This window comes from Oncorhynchus clarkii, chromosome 6, assembly GCF_045791955.1.
Source record: "Oncorhynchus clarkii lewisi isolate Uvic-CL-2024 chromosome 6, UVic_Ocla_1.0, whole genome shotgun sequence".
NCBI classification, from domain to species: domain Eukaryota; kingdom Metazoa; phylum Chordata; class Actinopteri; order Salmoniformes; family Salmonidae; genus Oncorhynchus; species Oncorhynchus clarkii.
Genome location: NC_092152.1, coordinates 66,295,180 through 66,321,645, shown reverse-complemented (window position 1 = coordinate 66,321,645; position 26,466 = coordinate 66,295,180). Strand labels below are relative to the sequence as shown.

The 26,466-nt window shown below is 44.5% G+C and overlaps 1 protein-coding gene across 1 annotated transcript; it reads left to right on the top strand.

The window, feature by feature from the left end:
* Window positions 1-276: 276 nt before the first annotated feature.
* On the top strand, window positions 277-26,089 carry LOC139411464 (myotubularin-related protein 10-like). The gene is made up of 16 exons (XM_071157869.1): window positions 277-943; window positions 1,123-1,183; window positions 7,999-8,135; window positions 9,157-9,229; window positions 11,750-11,892; window positions 16,396-16,489; window positions 16,800-16,947; window positions 17,362-17,449; window positions 17,708-17,796; window positions 18,073-18,203; window positions 18,370-18,439; window positions 22,265-22,335; window positions 22,447-22,619; window positions 22,933-23,103; window positions 23,268-23,450; window positions 23,743-26,089. Exons 1-16 carry the CDS (start codon window positions 887-889, stop codon window positions 24,364-24,366), a joined length of 2,313 nt encoding a protein of 770 aa, XP_071013970.1. The 5' UTR covers window positions 277-886; the 3' UTR covers window positions 24,367-26,089.
* The last annotated feature ends 377 nt before the right edge of the window (window positions 26,090-26,466 follow it).

The window sequence follows — 26,466 nt, the reverse complement described above, 5'->3', positions numbered from 1 at the left end:
TTTTTATTTTTTTGTTGGGGGGGGGGGGGGCATGGTACTCAATCATTGCAATATCAATGGGCGATAGTGTAGACTAAACATGAGTAATCATTGTCTTAAATAGACAAATTAATGAACCAGACGATGCTTGAGGTATCAAGAGATTAAGATATAGCATTTTCTGGGGCCCTCCCTACCCTCCGTTTCAGGTCAAAAGCCCTTAAATTGATTTTTTTTCTCCGTTTTTTTAAATCTTAAATCTGAACAGGAGTCAGTTACAGCTGGTCCCAGATCTGTGCTTGGGGGTGCAACATAGACCGATGCTCTTCCCCCCTCTGTCTCCTCCCGAATGGAAACATGGCCATTGTGTCCATAGCAAAAAGGATAGCAAAGCCTTGGATATAATGCTGCTAGCTAAATACGAAAGTTATCGCTGCTGTATGCCAGCAGGGTTTACGTTGTGGAGTTCTTCTCCAGTAAATTAGTGAATTAACTCACGGTCTGCAGCTAGGCGTTCTCAAAGTTCTGCGAATGGAATGCTTGCTAGTTAGCTAAAGCTAGCTAGGTTGTTTGACGACGTAAAAGTTGCTTGCTAGCAGCTAACTACAAGGCTAGCTAGTAACTTGCTCGCGAGGAGGACAACCAGAGCTCGCCAGCACAGACAGCAGCTGTGTTGACACGAAACGAAAGGAGATACCCAGCAAGCTATCCCGGCCTGATCCATATGGGGAAATCTATCTCGAAAAATTTGACTGTATTGTTGACTACTTCACATTTTCAGCAGTTTATTTTTTTTAGCTGTTATTGTTCTAGCCAAGGTACAAGTTAACGTTTGACATTCTTTTCTCACTGTAATCTTGGAAGTATCCATTAATCATCTTTAGTTATTGGACTCAAGCTATGAATAATGTTTTCTGTGAAGCCCTTGAAACCAACCTTTAAATCCTACCTTCTGCCTGTACAGGTGAGTAACCTCACTTGACTAGCAAAGTTACTCTGTCCTCGGTATACTTACAGTTACTTGCTATTACTGAGTAGTTCGCTAGCTAGGATTACTTGTTCAATTCACTAGCTATATGTTGTGCATAATTTAGTTTTCTTATTATAGACTAACAAACTATCTCTGTTTTATATTTCATGCAGACCGATCTGAAAAAAACTCCACAGCCACCTATCAAGAAGTTAGAGGCCAAGTTACTTCCAGGTGAGTTTACAGTTCCCTCTGCCACAGCTAGCTTGTTGTTTCTGACTGTTCTATTTGTAACTATCAACTATGTTATGAGTACATAGAGAATACATACATTTAACCACCCATCAAAATATCCCGCTCCTGAAAAATAACCAGTAAAGGCTGACCTCATCCAGCTATAGTCTTTCTTTTCATGCTAAGGTAGAAGATGACTGATATTTCAATGACCAGCCAGTGAAAACTCCCATATCTCTTCAACTAAATGTAATTTCTTGTTTTGAATGTGTTCTCTGTCAGTGCACCTCACTTGTGGTTTTCCCCACAGGCATTTGGCATCAAATATTGTCGCATCATTAGGCTGTGGTAATCTCATCCAACTGAAAGTCTATTTTCTCTAGGCTGTCTCAAGTCACCATGGCAGTGCAGTGCCTGCCTGGCCACCTTTTCATCACTGCAACTAACTGTGCATAATTTAGCCTTAGTTAACAATGGGCTGGTTCAGATATGCCTCCTTATTTTGCAGTCAAATCCCAGCTCAGAGAGGATGCGAGTTGGTTAATGACTGTCTTAAGGAGGTTACAATAAGAGATTCACAAGGGTATTTCCTGTTCACGGAGCATCAGTCACTGAAAACTATTTCTTGCCTTTCGTGTGTTTTTCTTGGCAACTTTGAATTTGTAATGCGTGGCAGGGCCTCAGGTTTGTTTACTTTTTTCCATTAAGTTGGCAGTGTTTGTGTGAGCTAAACTGACACCCAACCTCTCCATATTAAAAGCCAACAACATTCTTAAGCATTTCAGTTCATTCATGGCTGTTATGGAGGCGGAAGCTCACTGATATAATGGAGCAAGATAAAGAAACACTTGACCATATGACCTTGAAGTGTCATTAGGCCTATATCTGTGTCTGAGGACAAGTTGTGAATCAGAGGTTGTGCTGTGGGATGAATTTCCCTTTGAGGCGTTCACTCCTTATAATTAAGCAACAGAGGATGGACCTTCCTTCATTCTAAAATAGATGCGCCTTGCCTGGTTTTACTTACTCTGCTGAAATAATAACAAAACCTCCCTCTTGCACTTTATTGCTATTTTCTCTGCTTTGCGGGGCTTTACACTGACTTAAATTGGAAAATGTTTGCATACACAAATACAGTTAGGAACACACTGACTAATATTTGATGTAATAAAACTAGAATCCTTAATTATTTTTTTTACATTGCTCAGCAATATTTGGGCGCATATGTGAGTAAAACTGTCACACTCTGTAGCCCTGCTTTGGTATGTATAGTTTTACCCTTATCTATTTCAGTGGATTATTTTAAGACACTGGAATGTTTTATAGAGGGATACTGGTTTTTCCTTGGCTGGAGGTTTAGCTATTGTTATTGCTGGGTTCTGTCAGTGTGTTTCAATGAATGCTGGCAGTGTGTGATTGGCATGATTGGCACATGATGCGCTCACGCAGTGCAACCTGGCCAGCTCTTTACAAAATATGATAGTCACTTCTTCTCCCTCAACCTGACTACGAACAGTTTAGCCTACATTGAATCTCAGGTTTGATTTTACACTATGGTCTATGTTCTGATCTTTAGTTCATGACTCTGTGAGGGTGGCCCTGAATGGAGAGACTTTGGCTTTATTTGTGGGCCTCCCAGCTCCTCGGTAGGGTTGCTATGCGACTTAAATGTGACCCATTCAAAGGGGTCTCTGATTGAATGATCCATTCAAGTGCACACCAACCTGACGAGACAGAGGACCACAGTGGGGCTAACTCATCTCAACAACTCATCTCAACTGTCCTCCTCTCGTCTGTCTTCCCCTCTCTCTCTCTGTTCATCTGTCCTCCTCCCTTAATTTCTGTAGCTCTCTGTTTATCTCTCTGTCTTCATCAGGTTCTCTCTTCATCCCTGGCTGGATCCTTTGCTGGCTGCCCACCTCTAATTATTGAACTGTCTGGTTGGGTTTCTCCCTCTTCTCGCTGAATGTTTATATTTTTCTCCTCCTCTAGGCCTAGTTCTCTCACCCCCCACACTCTCTTTCTCTCTTTGTATGTGACCTGTGTTTCTGGAGTGTGTGTGGGTGTCCAAACATAGACGACCAACATTGACTGTTTTGTTTCGGCTCCTCGCTGACACACTGTCACCTTTGACACATGTTCATCTGAACTGTAGGCATCTGTAATAATAGTTAGACAGGTACTGTAATAGATGTCCCGCTGTTGTTTTCTCAGTAGGAGAATGTGAGCTGAGGCCTCTCCTGAGGCGGTGGAAAAATGTGCCTAGCAGTGGTGTTTGCATGAGGCAAAGCTAACTCTCTGTACTCCCAAGCACATTCTCACCTCTCTGGCCCACATACTCCTACTGTCCTCAGTCTCTCTTCACCACTTAGTTTGTCAGCGCATGAGTTCTGCTCCGTTAATCACACAAGCTAGGCTAATATGGGCAAAGTCATGAGTTTCTCAAAATGACGTGTCCTGTCGCTATCCATCAGCAATGTGATGGTGTTACTGGCGCACTGTACTCTACTATTGTACAGGTGGAATGCTGAAGCATATCTGTCCCTTTAACTGCCATCTTTGTGTTGTGACTGAGGCATTTCTCCCTAGTCTCGTGTGACTCAGAGGATTGTGATAATCACTGTATACAGAGACCATGTTGGGTCTCTGAGCTTGTTTCCCTCGCCACCAGATGTCCAAACTGTGATCTGGTTTGCTAGGTGCTGTACACAAACACAGGTAGCCTGCTTTGAAAGCTACAAAACCCCAGGAAGCAAAGCCAGGTTGTGGTTAGTTTTGTCAGTTGGCAGGTGTGATCACATGAGTAGCCCTATTTGATTTAGGGTTTTGTGGACTCATCCTAGGAAGTGTTTGTTTCCTCCAGTATGATTACGTGATATACATGTTTTTGACATGCCAATCACACACAGGATAGTCCTTGTGATTGTTCTGAATCTGTGTTACCTCTGGTCACATGATAGACCATGACCGTGGCCAATTGACATTTATCTGAATCGGCACTGAAAGTAGCCAACTCTGTGATAAACAGAGAGTGCTATGATGTAAGCGGTTGATGATGTGACCACAGTACTGTTTGTTAGATGTTGTGGTAACCCAGGTTACTTACTGGCAGAGTTGCAGTCCAGTGGGGGTTAAAGGCTGCAGTTCAGGCAGTACTGTACTTTTGTGTCAGACCTGTCAGCATTCTGCCTCCACAAAAGAGTTGTTAACTCATCAAGCCAGCAGATTATTAGACCTAGCTTTGGAAGTAAATACAGGGGTGATGGTGGGCGGTTGCTGACTGGTCCCACAATTACAAGAGCGACAACCTATTTCTTCAGTCTCTCTCTCTGTTCCTTGTCTGATCTTAATCCATGCTGTGAAACATGACAGTAGAACTCCACCCTACTATACCCACTCCTCATCTTCAATAAAACTCACAGGCCATAAAGTCTTATTGTTACATTCTTGTGCCAACGTTAAACATCTTGTGATGCAGTGGCATGGGTGATATAATGTAGCTTGTTAACAATGTTTAACATGGAATACAGGCAAGAACAAATAGGCCTAGCCTTGGGCGTAATTCATAAGTAACATGTTCACGTTTGTTTATTCGTCATCTACAAGGAGTAGCCTTCACAGTGCAAGATTCACCTGCAAGTCAGCATTTCATTACACCGTGTACTCCATGTGTTAGTCGGAAGTTTACATTCACCTTAGCCAACTACATTTAAACTCAGTTTTCACAATTCCAGACATTTAATCCTAGTAAAAATTCCCTGTCTTAGGCCAGTTAGGATCACCACTTTATTTTAAGAATGTGAAATGTCAGAATAATAGTAGATAGAAGGATTCAGAGTTTATTTCTTTCATCACATTCCCAGTGGGTCAGAAGTTTACATACACTCAATTTGTATTAGTAGCATTATCATTAAATTGTTTAACTTGCCACTAAATTGTTTAACGTTTCGGGTAGCCTTCCACAAGCTTTCCATAATAAGTTGGGTGAATTCTGTCCCTTTCCTCGACAGAGCTGGTGTAACTGAGTCAGTTTTGTAGGCCTCCTTGCTCGCACATGCTTTTTCAGTTCTGCCCACACATTTTGTATAGGATTGAGGTCAGGGCTTTGTGATGGTCACACCAATACCTTTACTTTGTTGTTCTTAAGCCATTTTGCCACAACTTTGGAAGTATGCTTGGGGTCATTGTACATTTGGAAGACCCGTTTGCGACCAAGCTTTAACTTCCTGACTGATATCTTGAGATGTTGCTTCAATATATCCACATCATTTTCCTACCTCATGATGCCATCTATTTTGTGAAGTGCATCAATCCCTCCTGCAGCAAAGCACCCCCACAACATGATGCTGCCACACCCGTGCTTCACTGTTGGGATGGTGTTCTTCAGCTTACAAGCCTCCCCCTTTTTCCTCCAAACAGAACGATGGTCATTATGGCCAAACAGTTATATTTTTGTTTCGTCAGACCAGAGGACATTTCTCCAAAAAATACTGTATTTTTCCCCATGTGCAGTTGTAACCCGTAATCTTGCTTTTTAATGGCGGTTTTGGAGCAGTGGCTTCTTCCTTGCTGAGCGGCCTTTCAGGTTGTGTCAAAATCGGACTCGTTTTACTATGGATATAGATACTTTTGTGCCTGTTTCATCCAGCATCTTCACAATGTCTTTTGCTGTTGTTCTGGGATTGATTTGCACTTTTCACACTATAGTACGTTCATCTCTAGGAGACAGAATGCGTCTCCTTCCTGAGCGGTTTGACGGCTGCTCGGTCCTATGGTGTTTATATTTGCATACTATTGTTTGTACAGATGAGCGTGGTACCTTCAGGCATTTGGAAATTGGTCCCAAGGATGAACCAGGCTTGTGGAGGTCTACAATTTGTTTTCTGAGGTCTTGGCTGATTTCCTTTGAATTTCCCATGATGTCATGCAAAGAGACACTGAGTTTGAAGGTAGGCCTTGAAATACATCCACAGGTACACCTCCAATTGACTCAGGCTAATTGACATCATTTATCAGAAGCTTCTAAAGCCATGACATCATTTTCTGGAATTTTCCAAGCTGTTTAAAGGCACAGTCAACTTAGTGTATGTAAACTTCTGTACCACTGGAATTGTGATACAGTGAATTATACATTAAATAATCTGTCTGTAAACAATTATTGGAAAAATAACTTGTGTCATGCACAAAGTGAATGTCCTAACCGACTTGCCAAAACTGTAGTTTGTTAACAAGAAATTTGTGGACTGCTTGAAAAACGAGTTTTAATGACTCCAACCTAAGTGTGTGTAAACTTCCAACTGTAAATGTACGGTCAGGCTCTAATTTGAGTGTACGGGCAGGCTCTAATTTGAGTGTACGGGCAGGCTTTAATTTGAATGTACGGGCAGGCTCTAATTTGAGTGTACGGGCAGGCTCTAATTTGAGTGTACGGGCAGGCTCTAATTTGCTCATAGACAATGCAGTGTATAATCTGAATGAATGCATCAAAATAAACCAGCTAAATGGAAAGTGACAGATTACTTCTGGGCTGAATGGGTTAAACTCATGCTGACTGAGGGAAAATCTGTCATTTTGACATGTGATGATCCTGTTTACAGTGCTGGGCCTGGTTCGCTTTGGCTGTTCCCTGCCTGTCCTATGGTAACCCTCTGCAAAACAGCTCCAGCTGTTATAGTCTAGCGATGCTGCAGTGTCACTCACAACCATACTGCCACGATATAGGGAATCACCACTGCATTCATGTACTAGTCTATCATACAGTCTCTTCTACTTTATGTCTTCATTTCATGCAATGGTAAATTCATGCTTAATCTATCATGAAATGCCAGGAATTTTGCACTATGCAAAGGTAGCAGCTGCATTCATTGATCTGGTGATTGTTTAGATTTGAAGCGTTTGAGAGAGAGAATGGTTTGTCATAAACATTCATGTCCTTCAATGTTGCCAGCGAGGTTGAGAGCTAATTACTGTCAGACCTCTTAGGTCCCTGTTCAGTGACACAGGAAATGGCAACATCAATAAAATCTACATGAATGGTTTAGTCTAGAAAGTTACGGTCTAGTTTAGGACTGGGTAGACCTGTCTTTGATGAAGAGTGGTTTTGATCTGGATGTAAAACTTGAGAGGAGGACCTTGATCCATCAAGCAGCCTTACTAACCAAAGTGGTCTCTGTCCGTTTGAGGCTGTGCTCCGTTAAACGTTTATGCTGGGTTCTCAGTTCTTCTAATGGCAGATCATTTTCCCAGGAGAAGGACAGCTAGGCCCACCTGATCCCCATTCTCCTGCTCATGGGGTTTTCCTGGCAAGCCCGTAGTGCATGTGCTGAGTCTGTGAACTCCCACTGAATGGCCAGAGAGAGAGCGATCCTGGAGTAGAAACAGTCAGCAGTGTATGTGACTCATCATGGGCTCTTTTTTTATATTGAAAAATAAATACCTCTTGGAGCCGTGTGCATCTGGGCTATGGAGGTAATTAAAAACATCTGTTTGTGAGGAGGAGAGGAAAGTCCTGTAAATGGAGGGAACCCTCATTGGTTCAGACACCAGGTTGTTTGTCAGGCTGTGGGTGTTTTGTCCTGAGATGCTACTGGAACCAAAGAGGGGTTAAAGAGTAGAGGGCACAACGGGCTACTAGGCCTATAGGTTAGGCAACAGAGTGTTGTGTTGACCTCCTCTGTCATGAAAAAATAACTTTGTGGTTAACACTCACACCTTCCATTTCTGTCCCTTTTAGGCCTATGTTTTATACCTATTTTCTTTGAAACCTAAATGTCATGGTTCATGTTGGTTCATGTTACTTCCTGTTTGTTTCTCAGGGGAGATTGTGGTGAATGAAGTGAGCTTTGTGAGGAAGTGCATCGGAGCAGATAGCAGTCATGGTGACCTGTGGGGGAAGCTGATATGCACCAACTTCAAGGTTTCCTTCATCACCCATGATGCCCTCCCCAAACAGGTATATTTTCAATGTGAGTGCACTCCAGTGGAGGCTGCTGAGGGGAGGACTGCTCATAATAATGACTGGAACGGCGAGAATGGAATGGCATCAGACACATGGAAACCGTGTGTTTGATGTATTTGATACCATTTCACTGATTCCGCTCCAGCCATTACCACGAGCCCGTCCTGCCTAATTAAGGTGCCACCAACCTCCTGTGGTACACTGTGTGCCTCTCTCCCAAAAATGACTGTAGCTCTATGGGCTAGTTACCCAGACACGGATTAATCCGAGACATTCTCCATTAAAATGTATTTTTAGTCCAAGACTAGTCTTAATCTGTGTCCTGGGAGACTGGCCCTACATGATCACACCTGAGTTTATTGGAGATTTATTGGAGAAAGTGTGGTCAAGGTTGTCACATGATAAGCAGCATGTGGGATAGGCCTGTTGTGAAATACCCATCAACAAAAAGGTTTGTAGGACACTGGTGTCTTTCTTCCAGTGTCAGATGTTTTTTGTAACCTCCCACCCTGTGCTTTTAGACCACCTGTTTTGTGTTAAGCTTATTTTGATGCCTTCACCTCTTAAACAACTTAGTGAGTCATCCCAGATCTGTTTACTTGAAAAACTAAAGTTTATAGGACTCGTGGACGGATTGCACTGCTCTTGGAAATCAGCCTTGATCTTAATGGTCCTCATTGATGGCAAAATTCTGGATTTGCCTTTCAGTGCAAATGGGGTAACTTTTAGATTCACACATTTGCTCGAAAGTTGTCAATGATCTCCATTTATCAGCTGATTCCATGTTAATCATTATATTTCACTGAAATACAAAAACAACAGTATCATCATCAGTGTTCCTGGCAGAGCATTTCCAGATGGTTCAAATATTCTCTTCTCAGCTGTTGATAACATGTGGTGCAGTCTCACTCCGCTCCAGTTAAAACCTCTGGTCTCCCTGGAACTATTGTTTGCTTTTTCCCCAGGTACCTACACTCCTCACCATGTTGATCTCTGTGTTGTGTTGTTCTCTCAGAGGTTCCAGGTTGCCAACCGTCTGCTTGGAGAGCACGATGTTCCCCTTGCGTGTGTGGAGCAAGTGGTGACAGGTAAGACCATGTGCTATTATGCTAACCATGGTGATGAGATGGTAAACAAACTCAAACCGCAATCTCCACCAAAATATAACTCTCAGTGGAAAGTAGCCTACTCATATGACACTGGCAGTCCCTTTAGTCCAGAAGAAAAGATCAGTTTTGGTTCCTGACAGGTAATGTTTTTTTTTAATAGCCTGTGTAAAATAAATTACCTATGAAACGCATTGCCTCCCACGATTCTGTCTTTATGACCGATATAGTGGATTTTGTAAGACCCCCTACACTTCTTGGACCGCTGCAGCTGTAATGCTTCATCTACACCCAGCTGTTGAACTATGAATGCACAATGGACAGGTTGTGCTCTCCTCCTTTGAAATCCCCATGAATGTTTTTTTGTATGATGGCTGAGGGACCAGTCGGATCTCTCAGATCCAATCACGTCCCATCTGGCTGACCCCAGTCTCTGTGTTTAGGCTGATACCAGGCTGATTTGACACACATCATTTTTGGTAACTGCCTGCCTGCTCCCCCTGGACACGGATCCATTTTTAGTATCTCCATAGATGAGGTCATAGCCCAGACAGAGGGCCCTGGCTGAAAAGCCTGTTCCGGATTAACCTTGTTTGTGTAACTCATAGCCTCACTCTCTGCTGACGTGGCTGGGAGCGTGGGGCTGTTGTGCTGAGCTGATAGAGCATGAAGCAATGTTTTCTACTCAGTACGCCCTCAACAAAGGTCCTTTATGAGAGCCTTAGCTTGGCAAAATTACTGACCCAACGCTCCACCCACCACAAACTGAGACGAGGCATTGGTCTTAAGGTAGTGAATGTGTGTGCAGGTGGTGGTACACAGGCCAAGACTAGATTCCTGGTGTGCCATGGAAACATGCAAATAATCCCCTTCTGGTTCTAAGATCATTATATACTGAACAAAAATATAAACGCAACATGCAACAAATTCAAGATTTGACTGAGTTACAGTTCATATAAAGAAATCAGTCAATTAAAATAAATACATTTGGCCCTAATCTATGGATTTCACCAGTGGTGGAAAAAGTTCCCAATTGTCATACTTGAGGAAAAGTAAAGATACCTTTTTTTTTAGAAAATGACTCAAGTAAAAGAGTAAGTCACCCAGTAAAATCCTACTTTAGTAAAAGTCTAAGTATTTGGTTTTCAATATACTTAACTATCAAAAGTAAATGTAATTGATAAAATATACTTAAGTATCAAAAGTATGAATCATTTCAAATTCCTTATATTAAGCAAACCAGACAGCACCATCTTCTTGTTTTTTAAAATGTATTTACAGATAGCCAGGGGCACGCTCCAACACTTAGACATAATTTACAAATAAAGTATGTGTTTAGTGAGTCTGCCAGATCAGAGGCAGTAGGGATGACCAGGGATGTTTTCTTGATAAGTGTGTGAATTAGACCATTTTCCTGTCCTGCTAAGCATTGAAAATGTAACGAGAACTTTTGGGTGTCAGGGAAAAGGTAAGGAGTAAAAAGTACATACTTTTGTTTAGGAATGTAGGGAAGTAAAAGTTGTCAAAAATATTAATAGTAAAGTAGCTAGCTACTTCCAGACACTGTTCTGCTGGCAACAAAAGCCAGAATTAACAATGACCATTGAGAACGCACAACGACTATACCACTTATTTGAAGTCATTGCTTTATAACATTGCTCAACATTTTCTTGACATTTGTCAAATCAATGAATTTGTATCTTAAGACCAATAAGCATACTACATACATACTCAATAAATGTATTTTGTCTGTTCTGAATGACGTATCCACTCACTGACGCTCCCTGCCAGTCCGAGCGGGTCCCTTTTATGCTCTGCTTAGTCGGAGTGTGGGGCTCCGTGCCACATCTAACGCAACCTCGGTCTCCCCAGGGGCAATCAGCAAACGGAGTTAGCCATCTCGTCCTTGTCGCCAAATTGTCAGGAAGAGAGACTGCAGATTCTTTCAAACAACAAATGTATTATATGATTTGCAAAAATGATGCAATAAACCATCACTAAGAATAGTCAGAGTTGAAAGCTCTACGAACAGATTTGGCTCTCAGCTTTTATAGAAAAGTTCAATCTCTTTGTTAATGTGGCAGTTAGCAGATGTGTGCAAACAGGGGTGGGAGACGTAGTGTATAAAAGGCGTTTAGTTTGTCTCTGTAGATTAAGATAGCTGACGTTGCCACCATTGTCTGTTCTTTCCTGCAAGTTTCCATACAGAGGAGTTCCTGCAGATAGTACAAACGGGATGTTTATTGCCTTACCTCCTCATGCCATTTGCACACACTGTATATAGACTTTCTTTTTTTCTATTGTGTTATTGACTACGCTTGTTTATTCCATGTGTAACTCTGTGTTGTTGTTTGTGTCGCACTGCTTTGCTTTATCTTGGCCAGGTTGCAGTTGTAAATGAGAACTTGTTCTCAACTAGCCTACCTGGTTAAATAAAGGTGAAATACAATTTTTATAGCACTGTCTCGCCCCTGGTCTTTGTTTTGTGTTTGTTCCTCTCAGTGAACGATGCTAAGGGGAAGCAGAAGGTTCTGTGTTCCAACCAGAAGCTGAAGTTTAATCCCAACGAGCTCATCCTTTACTGCAAGGACTTCCGAATCATCAGGTTCCGCTTCGACGAGGCTGGGCCCCAAAGCGCCAAGAAGGTTTGCGATATAAGCTTTCTGAACAAAATTGACATTTTTGATGTATAAACACTATATACATTTACATGGTGTTGACTCTTGAATTGTACCTGAGGCTAGATACCAGCCATCTAGCATGGTAATCCTCCAACTCAACTCTGCCTCACCACTACAGTGGATTAGTTTCTAAGAGGATTTCACTGGTAATTCACTGTGGAGTGGAATGCCTCTGCTGTCAGTATAGCTGTTCCCAAAAGACTGCCACTGTCAGATTTAAATATTTTTTAATCATCTCTTGCTAGCCTACATGATTATCAGTGTTAAGTCCCATTATGTGAGTATGAGCGCAAACATGCTGGCAATGACACTAGTTAATCCTTTATTTTGGATGAGAAAAAATGCCATGTGTACTATGTCCTCTCCCAGAAAACCAAACAGGACTGTATGTGTATGGTAACCCCATTGACAAACACACTGAGGAGGCCCTTCTTGGGTGATGTAGGCTTCCCTGTATCCTCCTTTCTGTGCCTTTCCTCCCCTCTCCACCCCTCTTCTCCCCTCTTCTATTTCTGACAGCAAAGCCAACAAACAGGCCTGGTCAAGAGCATTCACCTGGAGTTTTTATTTATTTTTATTTCACCTTTATTTAACCAGGTAGGCTAGTTGAGAACAAGTTCTAATTTTACAACTGCGACCTGGCCAAGATAAAGCAAAGTTGTGCGAAACAAACTACAACACAGAGTTACACATGGAATAAACAGGCATACAGTCAATAAAACAATATAAAAAAAGAAAGTCTGTATACAGTGTTACCGAGCCCTGTGGGCCTGTTGTGCTCATTCTAGACAATGTGATGCTGTGTGCAGTGAGAAGGAGCCGGGTAGGAGGGAGAAGGAGCCGGGTAGGAGGGAGAAGGAGCCGGGTAGGAGGGAGAAGGAGCCGGGTAGGAGGGAGAGGGAGCCGGGTAGGAGGGAAAGGGAGCCGGGTAGGAGGGAGAGGGAGCCGGGTAGGAGGGAGAGGGAGCCGGGTAGGAGGGAGAGGGAGCCGGGTAGGAGGGAGAGGGAGCCGGGTAGGAGGGAGAGGGAGCCGGGTAGGAGGGAGAGGGAGCCGGGTAGGAGGGAGAGGGAGCCGGGTAGGAGGGAGCCGGGTAGGAGGGAGCCGGGTGGGAGAGGGAGCCGGGTAGGGGGGAGGAGGGAGCCGGGTAGGGGGGAGGAGGGAGCCGGGTATGGGGGGGAGGGAGCCGGGTAGGGGGGGGAGGGAGCCGGGTAGGGGGGGGGGGGGGGGGGGGGGGGGAGCCGGGGAGGAGGGAGCCGGGTAGGGGGGGGAGGGAGCCGGGTAGGGGGGGGGGGGGGGGGGAGCCGGGGAGGAGGGAGCCGGGTAGGGGGGGGAGGGAGCCGGGTAGGGGGAGGAGGGAGCCGGGTAGTGGGGGGGGGGGGGGGAGAAGGAGCCGGGTAGGGGGGGGGGGGGGGAGAAGGAGCCGGGTGGGGGGGGGGGAGAAGGAGCCGGGTGGGGGTGGGAGGGGAAGAAGGAGCCGGGTGGGGGTGGGAGGGAGCCGGGTGGGGGTGGGAGGGAGCCGGGTAGGGGGGAGGAGGGAGCCGGGTAGGGGGGAGGAGGGAGCCGGGTAGGGGGATGAGGGAGCCGGGTAGGGGGGAGAAGGGAGCCGGGTAGGGGGGAGAAGGGAGCCGGGTAGGGGGGAGAAGGGAGCCGGGTAGGGGGGAGAGGGAGCCGGGTAGGGGGGGGGGAGAAGGAGCCGGGTAGGGGGGAGGAGGGAGCCGGGTAGGGGGGAGGAGGGAGCCACCCTGGATATAACCTGCAAGCCCCTTGGAACATATGAAGCCGGATAGAGAGGTTTTAAAGTCACCACAAAAAACAACCAGGGAACAAAACAACCATTCAGCCCTCTAGTTTCTGATCACTCTGCAAACACAGATGCTGTGCACCCCAGGTTCTGGTCCAAAGGTGAATTCTGTGTTATGTGGAGTAAGGCCTCCAAGAGTTCTTAGCAGCAGCCCTGAGTCCTCTGCATGGCCATGGCAGGGAGACTGCAGACCTATATATATATATATATATATATATATATATCTTCCTGACAGCCTGCGTCTATGTACACACGTGACCTTAGATCTCCAGCCAGAGCGCATGGTGCATGCCACGTGGGAGCAGTTTGTCAGAGAAAGGGGGAGCTAGCGCTTGAAGCCCCTCAACACACACCTGAAAGATATTGAACTAAGAAGTAACTATTAACATTACCTGGCTACTCTGCCTTCGGGGGGGGGGGGGGGTCTTGGGCACTGTTATGACAGCTGTTTAGAAGTCCAATGGTAACTCCTGGTTGTTTCTGATTACACATGGTGTTTTTTATGAATGGGTGTTTCTGCTGTAAGTATTGGAATGGTACAGAGTGGGATTTAACTGCACTCCCTGTGTCTATTTCTATATGGGGACACACCATGTAATTACTGTGGGGAGCTAAACCAGGGCTTGGTCCTTTTTCTTTGTGACATATGGAATGAAGCCATTCTATAATAGCTTATTATACCAAAGGAATTTACAGAGTTGGGAGCAGTCTCTCAAATATATACAGAGGCACACACACACACATACATACATGAACACAAGTTCCTTCCTTGTGTCCTGTGTTTTGGTCGCAGCTCCTCCAATGAATGGACAGCATTGTGTAATTCTATGCCACTGCCACTGATGGAAAGCTCCAAACGCCAGACTCCGCCCTCTATCCCAATAGAAATAGGCGTTCTGCTAAAGTTTGCTTTCCTAGGTTTCACTTAAATGAAATCCTGGCTGCCACGCTTAACTCTGACTGCTTGGAGCAACTTAGCTACCCAGATCGTCTCAAGGCACACTTACAAATACATGATTATGGTTCAATGGTTGAAGTCTTTCAAATGTTTGCCGTTGCTTTTCAACGTTTGCCTTTTATTAGAAATAGTGAGACATAAATTAATGTTTTTGTCACTCCCTTAAAATGAAATACAGCATGTGGTGAAATGACTTGTGTTTTTTTATTAATGGTCAAATTCAAGTTTGACCATCTATTTTACTCTTCATAGTATTCCTGTGTGTGAGTTCTATCTACCCTTCAAGGCGTAGAAAACATGACTTAGTGCCTCAGCTGTTGAGAATGTCTGGGCTAAATAATACATTCAGCTGTTTAAATGGTGGAATCTTGTAGTAAAGTTAGAGGCCCCTTGTAGCCAAGGCACAGCTTGAAGTGGTATTGAAAGTTCCCAAGCAGGTTCCTGAGTCTTTAGCCAATAAAAGCATCACCTCCAAATGAATAAAAACAACTCCTGTAAGAGGTGAACAGAAAAAAACACTGGCCGTGGTCAGCCGACTCCGAGGCAGCCAGAACGTGCCTCAAAGAGCATTTCAAAGACACAACTCATTGAAAAGGGACAGCATATCCTATGGAGTCACTGAAACCTGTCTCCATTCACAGTACAGAAGTATCTGCCGTCACATCTTAAAGATTCTAGCAGACCATCTCCCTTAGAGTGTATTGTTGTCAGGTCAGGGAGTCTGGAAAATATCCTGGCCCCAAGTGGTGCATTTCCATACAGGACTTACCGCAGTGTTTTATCCAAAATACTTTTCTGTTTCCATTTATGTGTGCCGGCACCCATGTCATTGGACCATGGCTCCTGCAGATCTGCTCTCACCTGGGGCCAAAGCCAGGCCACTGCTACTTTTCAGCCTGCATTTACATAACAATGGTTTACTATGAACTTTAACACCTCACAAAACAACTGTTTTCATTCTTCAGAGGTTGTTTATTCTGCTCTTCACTAGTCCTCACTGCCAGCCTTAGCTATGAAAACAATTTCCCTAGTATAATATAAAGGTGTATACTCTGGTGTTACAGTCAAAAAGCAGCAAAGGGAAACTTCCAGGCTCGTATAACTAGGCCCTATTTTTTTTATTTTATTTCACCTTTATTTAACCAGGTAGGCTAGTTGAGAGCAAGTTCTAATTTGCAACTGCGACCTGGCCAAGATAAAGCATAGCAGTGTGAACAGACAACACAGAGTTACACATGGAGTAAACAATTAACAAGTCAATAACACAGTAGAAAAAAAGAGAGAGCCTACAGTGCATTCGGAAAGTGTTCAGACCCCTTCCACATTTTGTTATGTTACAGCCTTATTCTAAAATGTAATGAATTGTTTTTTCAACAACCTTAACACAATACCCCATAATGACAAAGCAAAAACACAAGTTTTTAGAAATCTTAGCAAATGTAAAAATATATGTATTTTGTTTATTTTTAATTTTGAATACATTTGCGAATAAATCTAAACCTGTTTTACTTTGTCATTATGGGGTTTGTATGTAGATTGCTGAGGAAAAAATATGAATGTTATCCATTTTAGAATAAGGCTGTAACGTAACAAAATGTGGAAAAAGTCAAGGAGTCTGAACACTTTCCAAAGGCACTGTATGTACTGAATATACCTGTTCAGTTCCTTCCTTTTGAAGTCATGTGTTTGCCCCACCCTGTGATTTAAGGTTTGCCTGGCCATCGCTCACTACTCCCAGCCCGCTGATCCCCAGCTGCTGTTTGGCTTTGAATACATAAGGAAGCAATACTATGGATCCTTGGGTAGGTATACAGTACACTGCTTAATCATCTGGTTCTGACTGAAAAGGCTTTGACACACCCTTATTCCCTGTGGTCTGCCAAACTGTTCTAGCTATCAATAGCATCCCCACTGTACATGTCTTGACATGTGAGGAACCTAAAGGAAAACATGCCGAAATACACTGTTAACGGAACAATGTGATCAATTGAGTTTTGTTGGAACACCGGGGCATCAACAGATATTTACAATTGTTGCAATGTTTGAGTTGAAGGAAATACAGCAAGCAGGTGTGTGTCTTTAATTAGCAAGAACTCACTGCTACATGTGCAGGGGAGCGAGTTATTGGCGTAGATCCCGGAGGAGGACTGCAGATGCCCCTGTTTGACCGGCCCTCTGAATGGGACCGAGAGATCAAGAGAACAGGTGCAGCAGAGTGGAGGGTGTGCTCCATCAACGAGGGCTACGTCGTCTCACCCAGGTGGGGCCCACATAGTTTAGGGGAGTGGGGATGAGGGGGAGGGAGGGTTACTGCAGGCGTTCAGCTCATTTTCTAAACGACATCATGGATTATTACCAGATTTGGATTATGATTAACATAGTTTATTAGAGTGTCATAATCCTCATCAGGCAGAATGGTAATACTTTATGTAACACACTTAGGTAATGGCTTACATTGACACTTTATGTAATATAATCTTTGTGGAGATGGAAATGTAGTAATTGCTTCACTTGCTGCCACAGAATTGGAGTTATTTATTTTCATATTGTGGTGAACCATTTCAGGCTCTGCTGTGGATAATATGACGCCTGACTCAGTGACATCAAATGTTAACCTCTTGCCATTTGGAGCATCTCTGTAATGCATATTTCCCTCTTATATATCTCTCTCCAGTCTCCCAGAGTACTTTGTGGTCCCAGTGTCCCTGGCGGATCAAGACCTGAAGCAGTACCTATGTTTTTTCACTGCTCACCGTATCCCTGTGAGTGGCCAGCCTCTTTCATCCCAAAAAACAACCGCTTTTGCTTAATAAAAGCCTTTCTTGCTGTTTTAGACAGAATTCCCTAGACCGACTGTTTCTATCAAGTATTAATGACTCCGATTTGTTACGTGCTTTGAGAGGAGTGACTATGCATTTGAGCGTATGTGAGTGTTTGTAAGTGAGAGAACAAGGGGGACCGTTTGTGTGTGACTGCTGAAACATGACAAGGTGGTGTGTGTTTGTGTGTGTTTCCCTTAGTTGTGGTGCTGGAATCACCCCAACGGGAGTGCCCTGGTGCGCATGGCCAGCATCAGTGACCCACTGCAGCAGAGGAAGCTGGACCAGAGGTATAATAAGACTGAATAGAATATCAATGAATCCATTTATATTTGTTGATGTTTTCATATTGTTTACTACAATCATCGGTTTTCAATTTCCTTTCAAATAGTGTGATTATCATGTCAGCACTGTGATTTGTTATTTTGGCATAACTGACAAGTGAGCTTGCCAAACTATTCTGTCCAGACTCGCAGTACCAAAGATTAGTAAATAAACTGCTTGTCAAATAAGCAGTGCTGTAAAGACCATTTCCAACAGTCTTTTCCTGCTCTGTGTTGTGGTAGGATCTGTAGTGCCATAACAAAGAGCCACCCACAGCGCAGTGACGTCCTCAAGTCCGACCTGGACAAGAACCTGCCCAACATCCAGGACATCCAGGCTGCCTTTGTCAAAGTGCGGCAGATCTGTGTCATCGGTAAGTCGGAGGAATTGAAATCAATCAATCAAATGAATGTTGTGATTTATTTGTTGCTTAATTCATTTTTTTATGAAGGCCCTTTGTTGTTCTTAGGCTTTTATTGCTGCTCTTAGGGATTCTGAAAGCTCTTGGGATGTTTGACTGTGTGTTTGTTTGTGTGCAGAGCCCTTTGAGGAGTCTGAGGAGAAGTGGCTGTCGTCCATGGAAAGCTCTCGATGGCTGGAGTATGTTAGGTATGTGCAAATATTTAGACGCCACTGGCCCAGCGGGTTGGCTCACCATGCTGTTTGCACTGGCATTGCCGCTGTCCTGTCCTGCATGAAGTTTCATTTAGAAAAGTACTAGCATTGACAGACGCTCCTGCTGGTTCTTTCTCTACCATCTGGTATATATATTAGTCCTTTTATTTACATTTTTTAATGGTGGTAATATTTCATGAACAAGAACAGGATAATTTTGGTTGGACTCAACTTTTGGTCAGAGTTAATGAATGTCGTACTTAAGATGTATGTGTAAATGTTACAAATCAAATCAAATTCAAATCAAATTTTATTTGTCACATACACATGGTTAGCAGATGTTAATGCGAGTGTAGCGAAATGCTTGTGCTTCTAGTTGCGACAATGCAGTAATAACCAACAAGTAATCTAACTAACAATTCCAAAACTACTGTCTTATACACAGTGTAAGGGGATAAAGAATATGTACATAAGGATATATGAATGAGTGATGGTACAGAGCAGCATAGGCAAGATACAGTAGATGATATCGAGTACAGTATATACATATGAGATGAGTATGTAAACAAAGTGGCATAGTTAAAGTGGCTAGTGATACATGTATTACATAAGGATGCAGTCGATGATATAGAGTACAGTATATACGTATGCATATGAGATGAATAATGTAGGGTAAGTAACATTATATAAGGTAGCGTTGTTTAAAGTGGCTAGTGATATATTTACATCATTTCCTATCAATTCCCATTATTAAAGTGGCTGGAGTGAGTCAGTGTCATTGTCAGTGTGTTGGCAGCAGCCACTCAATGTTAGTGGTGGCTGTTTAACAGTCTGATGGCCTTGAGATAGAAGCTGTTTTTCTGTCTCTCGGTCCCAGCTTTGATGCACCTGTACTGACCTCGCCTTCTGGATGATAGCGGGGTGAACAGGCAGTGGCTCGGGTGGTTGATGTCCTTGATGATCTTTATGGCCTTCCTGTAACATCGGGCGGTGTAGGTGTCCTGGAGGGCAGGTAGTTTGCCCCCGGTGATGCGTTGTGCAGACCTCACTACCCTCTGGAGAGCCTTACGGTTGTGGGCGGAGCAGTTGCCGTACCAGGCGGTGATACAGCCCGACAGGATGCTCTCGATTGTGCATCTGTAGAAGTTTGTGAGTGCTTTTGGTGACAAGCCAAATTTCTTCAGCCTCCTGAGGTTGAAGAGGCGCTGCTGCGCCTTCTTCACGATGCTGTCTGTGTGAGTGGACCAATTCAGTTTGTCTGTGATGTGTATGCCGAGGAACTTAAAACTTGCTACCCTCTCCACTACTGTTCCATCGATGTGGATCGGGGGGTGTTCCCTCTGCTGTTTCCTGAAGTCCACAATCATCTCCTTAGTTTTGTTGACGTTGAGTGTGAGGTTATTTTCCTGACACCACACTCCGAGGGCCCTCACCTCCTCCCTGTAGGCCGTCTCGTCGTTGTTGGTAATCAAGCCTACCACTGTTGTGTCGTCCGCAAACTTGATGATTGAGTTGGAGGCGTGCGTGGCCACGCAGTCGTGGGTGAACAGGGAGTACAGGAGAGGGCTCAGAACGCACCCTTGTGGGGCCCCAGTGTTGAGGATCAGCGGGGAGGAGATGTTGTTGCCTACCCTCACCACCTGGGGGCGGCCCGTCAGGAAGTCCAGTACCCAGTTGCACAGGGCGGGGTCGAGACCCAGGGTCTCGAGCTTGATGACGAGCTTGGAGGGTACTATGGTGTTGAATGCCGAGCTGTAGTCGATGAACAGCATTCTCACATAGGTATTCTTCTTGTCCAGATGGGTTAGGGCAGTGTGCAGTGTGGTTGAGATTGCATCGTCTGTGGACCTATTTGGGCGGTAAGCAAATTGGAGTGGGTCTAGGGTGTCAGGGTGGAGGTGATATGGTCCTTGACTAGTCTCTCAAAGCACTTCATGATGACGGATGTGAGTGCTACGGGGCGGTAGTCGTTTAGCTCAGTTACCTTAGCTTTCTTGGGAACAGGAACAATGGTGGCCCTCTTGAAGCATGTGGGAACAGCAGACTGGTATAGGGATTGATTGAATATGTCCGTAAACACACCGGCCAGCTGGTCTGCGCATGCTCTGAGGGCGCGGCTGGGGATGCCGTCTGGGCCTGCAGCCTTGCGAGGGTTAACACGTTTAAATGTTTTACTCACCTCGGCTGCAGTGAAGGAGAGACCGCATGTTTTCGTTGCAGGCCGTGTCAGTGGCACTGTATTGTCCTCAAAGCGGGCAAAAAAGTTATTTAGTCTGCCTGGGAGCAAGACATCCTGGTCCGTGACTGGGCTGGATTTCTTCCTGTAGTCCGTGATTGACTGTAGACCCTGCCACATGCCTCTTGTGTCTGAGCCGTTGAATTGAGATTCTACTTTGTCTCTGTACTAACGCTTAGCTTGTTTGATAGCCTTGCGGAGGGAATAGCTGCACTGTTTGTATTCGGTCATGTTACCAGACACCTTGCCCTGATTAAAAGCAGTGGTTCGCGCTTTCAGTTCCACACGAATGCTGCCATCAATCCACGGTTTCTGGTTAGGGAATGTTTTAATCGTTGCTATGGGAACGACATCTTCAACGCACGTTCTAATGAACTCGCACACCGATTCAGCGTATTCGTCAATATTGTTATCTGACGCAATACGAAACATGTCCCAGTCCACGTGATGGAAGCAGTCTTGGAGTGTGGAGTCAGCTTGGTCGGACCAGCGTTGGACAGACCTCAGCGTGGGAGCCTCTTGTTTTAGTTTCTGTCTGTAGGCAGGGATCAACAAAATGGAGTCGTGGTCAGCTTTTCCGAAAGGGGGGCGGGGCAGGGCCTTATATGCGTCGCGGAAGTTAGAGTAACAATGATCCAAGGTCTTTCCACCCCTGGTTGCGCAATCGATATGCTGATAAAATTTAGGGAGTCTTGTTTTCAGATTAGCCTTGTTAAAATCCCCAGCTACAATGAATGCAGCCTCCGGATAAATCGTTTCCAGTTTGCAGAGAGTTAAATAAAGTTAGTTCAGAGCCATCGATGTGTCTGCTTGGGGGGGGGGATATATACGGCTGTGATTATAATCGAAGGGAATTCTCTTGGTAGATAATGCGGTCTACATTTGATTGTGAGGAATTCTAAATCGGGTGAACAGAAGGATTTGAGTTCCTGTATGTTTCTTTCATCACACCATGTCACGTTAGCCATAAGGCATACGCCCCCGCCCCTCTTCTTACCAGAAAGATGTTTGTTTCTGTCTGCGCGATGCGTGGAGAAACCCGTTGGCTGCACCGCCTCGGATAGCGTCTCACCAGTGAGCCATGTTTCCGTGAAGCAAAGAACGTTGCAGTCTCTGATGTCCCTCTGGAATGCTACCCTTGCTCGGATTTCATCAACCTTGTTGTCAAGAGACTGGACATTGGCAAGAAGTATGCTAGGGAGTGGTGCACGGTGTGCCCGTCTCCGGAGTCTGACCAGAAGACCGCCTCGTTTCCCTCTTTTTCGGAGTCGTTTTTTTGGGTCGCTGCATGGAATCCACTCCGTTGTCCTGTTTGTAAGGCAGAACACAGGATCCGCGTCGCGAAAAACATATTCTTGGTCGTACTGATGGTGAGTTGACGCTGATCTTATATTCAGTAGTTCTTCTCGACTGTATGTAATGAAACCTAAGATGACCTGGGGTACTAATGTAAGAAATAACACGTAAAAAAACAAAAAACTGCATAGTTTCCTAGGAACGCGAAGCGAGGCGGCCATCTCTGTCGGCGCCATATTTGTACCTAGAGTAAAGTCAACTGTATCCTTTCATATTCCTGTCTCCAGGGCCTTCCTGAAGCATTCAGCCGAGGTAGTCTACTTGCTGGAGGGAAAACATGTGTCTGTCATTCTGCAAGGTAAAGAAATGCATGGTTTTGTCCTTTAGTCGTGTGTGTGTGTCTGTCTGTCTGTCTCTGTCTGACCTGTATTTCTCTCCTCTTCTCTTCTTTTCTCTCTTCTCTCTCCAGAGGAAGAAGACAGGGACCTGAGCTGTGTGGTGTCCTCTCTGGTACAACTGATGCTGGACCCTCACTTCCGTAGCCTCACTGGCTTCCAGAGCCTGGTGCAGAAGGAGTGGGTGATGGCTGGCCATCGCTTCCTCCACCGGTGCAACCATTTGAAGAAGAATGACAAAGAGGAGGTAGGCTTAGTCTATTTGCATACTTGACATGGAGCTTGACATGTAGATGTACTTTGAAATGTTGTCATTGTTTTTGTGTCCAGTGATTTTAGTAATTTAGCAAACACTTTTAACCTTAATTGCTCCTGTAAGTCGCTCAGGATAAGTGCCTTGCTCAAGGGCACATCAACAGATTGTTCACCTAGTCGGCTCAGGGAGTCAAACCAGCAACCTTTTGATTACTGGCCAAACGGTTTTAATCGCTAGACTACCTGCCGCCCTTAATCACAATATTCTCTACCTTTCCCCCTCTTCCTCTCCTCCATCCCCTCAGTCTCCTCTGTTCCAGCTGTTCCTGGACTGTGTGTGGCAGATTATAAATCAGTACCCAGCAGCCTTTGAGTTCACTGAGACATACCTGACTGTGCTCAGTGACAGCATGTGGATCCCTGTCTTCAGCACCTTTCTCTTCAACTGTCCCCAGCAGCGCACTGAGAACAGCATGGTGAGGAGCTCACACACACACAAAGCCACAAACACAGGAAGTTCCCCCTCAACAACATGGTTGTGCGTTGACGGAGTTGAATACAACCGCCTCTGATATGATGCAGCTCAGATCTGTGTGCAGTTGTGTGCAGTATTAGTAACCTTAACTGTCCTCCTCCACAGGATTTTGCTAAGAGTAAGTGCATCCCTATGGGGGAAGAGAAGGCCCTGCGTTTCCCCCCTGTCTGGGACTGGTCACAGCAGTTCACCCCCAAAGACCAGGCCCTCTTCAACAACCCCATGTATGTTGGAAAAGGTGCCACCTGTGTTCAGAATGGAACAGTGAAGTCCTTTAGACGCACCAAGGTCAGTTTGCTCTTTGTTTGAGAATGCAAATGAATACAGTGAAAGAGAGAGTTGTCAACTACCCCTTAACAGGATAAGTACATTTCAATTCTAGATGTGTAAATTAGGGAGCTTTGCAAGAATAGCTATGCAAGACTATCCAGGGACCGTCCCAGATGCCTGGAAATAACCTGAATTCATGAAGATCAAAATGTCATGTCCATCAAAGTAAAATCAACACCATCTACATGTATACATTCTAAATTCTAAATTAAATAACTTGTAAATGAGTGTGTGTTCCTTTCGCTTCCAGAAAAACTACAGTTCTACACTCCGAGGGATGCCCTCTTCCCTGAGGAACATCCTGATGGACGGCCATGACAGCCTCACCCTGACCAGGCGGAACTCCCTGGTTCCGCTGCTCAAACCAGACTTCTCCCAGATCAGAGAGGTGGTGGAGAGCCCAACAGAGCGCTTCTTCAGGGACTGGGTCTCCCGGCCCGCAGACCTACAGGGGATGCTCATCCCCCAGCTCCTGCCTTCACACCTGGCCCTGTGGAGGCTCTACTTCCTGCGCTGGGTCCCTGAAGCCAGCATCCCCAAGGGCGGCCCTGTAACCGCATACCACAAGCTCTCCCAGCTGGCTGATGAGGTAGAGAAGCTGCAGAGCCAGCTACGCCAGTACAAGGGGGCCACTCCGGCCAGCACCCCGACCTCCAACCCCAGCCCCCCCCCATCAGACCACAGCAGGATGTACTTTAAGGCCGGTTCCACCCACGAGCCCTCTTCAACTCCAGAGTACCTCAGCTCCTCCTTCCCCTTCTCTCCCGTGGGGAACATGTGCCGCCGCAGCATCCTGGGCACTCCTCTCAGCAAGTTCCTGAACGGGGCAAAGATATGGCTCTCCACTGAAACTCTGGCCAATGAGGCACTCTGAGGTCCCGTGGCTAAAGTTCTCACTCAAATCAGTGCTTAGAGTCCAGAAGGGATGTCCTATCATGCTGGAGGCTGGAGGCTAGCTCAGTTGAATGTGATGATGTGGCTGTTTGTTTTTGCACAAGATTATTATTCTTTGCTTAAATCACACATTTCTTCAGGGGTTTGCCAGGGTTGCTCTCTGTAGGAAGTCAATTTTGTTTTCCAGTTTCACTTTCTAGTTTGAGATTCAGTTGAGTACGTAGAAGAATGTTAGTGGAATATGATTTTGTAGTGACATTGATGTAGTGCTGATGACACTTTGCGAAGGAAAAAATGAGTTATGAGGAGGAGTTAAATCTGTGGTAGACACTTATCGCTTTATTTGTATCACTTAGTTTAGTTGTATTTCTAGAGACCTTCTGGTAAGGTACTGCATTATTTCTAGAATGAATAATAACTAAATAGTGAAAGGAGAAGGGCAGACGGGGCTATTTACTATTAGGCCTTCTTGCAGGAAATGATCTTCAATCACACAACACACCAATAAAATGCCAGGGAACTGGCACTGGAAAATGTCTTCACCGTTCGAGACAATACATTTGTGGACATTCATCAATCAACTTTTCCCTTGATGGCTTTGGCATTGAAATGCATCAGTTTCTGGACATGTATGTTTTGGAGCTGTGGGCAGTAAAGAACTTCTGGGCAGGCTGGATACCTGTCCTATCATTACTGTACACCCACACAGCCTGAACTGATGCTGCTAATGGCTGGACGCCGTCTGAACTGATGCTCAGACAATCATCATGTCTATTCACCATAGTCAGGTGATTTGTTTCAGAGTGGGTTTGAAGTGGAGACATGTAAACAGTTGGAATCTGTTTTCTCTAATGAGCCCTCATTGCTCCTTCACCTGATATTAACAAAACAAATCCCAAATATGAAGTGAAGCTGTATGAAATAACTACTGGTAATGGTGATTGTTGTTTGAATTCTGAGAAGGTGAAAATAATATTGGCAAATAATGTACAGTTTTATTGCTTGAAATGACTTATTTTACAATTTTCTAATTATGGTACTCACTGTTTTTTAGCCCCAACTTCTAGTTTATATTCCATTGATGCACAGCCCTTGTTTTAGTTTACCACTAATTCACAGCATTGGTGCACTCAGCAGTTATTGTATAACAATTGTGCTCTTAATTTGACACAATTTGATATTGATCAACAGTGCACATATTTATTCAATAATGCAAATGGTCTAAAACAGGAATGTAGGAAATTCCATTTTAGATGGAAATTTGGGTGACTTACTGTGTTCAATGTACCGGTTCACTTATTCTGCTATGCATGTTGTTACACCCAGAGTAATGACATTGAGACTGAGTACTTCAAAAGCTGCATCTGGAAGCCAAATTTAAGTGCTTGATCTGAAGTACCATGTTTGGATTAATGTTATGTTGTACATTTGTGCTCTGTGGAGTGTCAATATGTTAGGTCAAGTTTGGAGATGCACATTTAATGCTTGCAGAACACTTGTAAAATTGAGGGTTCTGAAGTGCAAAAGCACTGTCAACACTCTGACCATAAGGGATGGCCAAATGTCAATGTTAAAGAATTTAGAGCAAACAAAAATGCTAACAATTTCAGAAGTTGTCGTTGTTTTTTGTTATGGGGGGAGATGTGTGTTAAAATTCCTGTACTCAGTATTTCACAGACATCCAATAAAATGGCTGCAACGCTTGTGACTGGGCTGGATTGCGAAGCTGTCAAAATGAGACGATTAGCAATGTCTGCAACACAGATTTGAGGGAAACTGAAAATATTCACATGCTATTCAAAATAATATATTAACCATGCTATATACAGGTCTGATTACATTCAAACCAGATCATACTACAGTCAGTGTATGGATAAGAAAATGCAAAGCTACTGTACACTCTAACGTATATCAATAAGCATGCCACCAGCACCCCCTGCTGTAAATTCGGAGCATCAACCGGGAAAATTGCAAAAACAACACGTCACAATAATATACCGGTACTGTAAATCTGAGAAATTACTGCATTCGTATTTCAGGCACCTCCTAACGAATCTCAAGGAGATACCCATAATGGCTA

Coding starts and splice junctions, on each gene's coding strand:
- LOC139411464 (XM_071157869.1), top strand. CDS start 887: ATGTTTTCTGTGAAGCCCTTGAAACCAACCTTTAAATCCTACCTTCTG. Junction 22,620..22,932: donor AGAAGAATGACAAAGAGGAG/GTAGGCTTAGTC, acceptor CCATCCCCTCAG/TCTCCTCTGTTCCAGCTGTT. Junction 23,104..23,267: donor AGCGCACTGAGAACAGCATG/GTGAGGAGCTCA, acceptor CCTCCTCCACAG/GATTTTGCTAAGAGTAAGTG.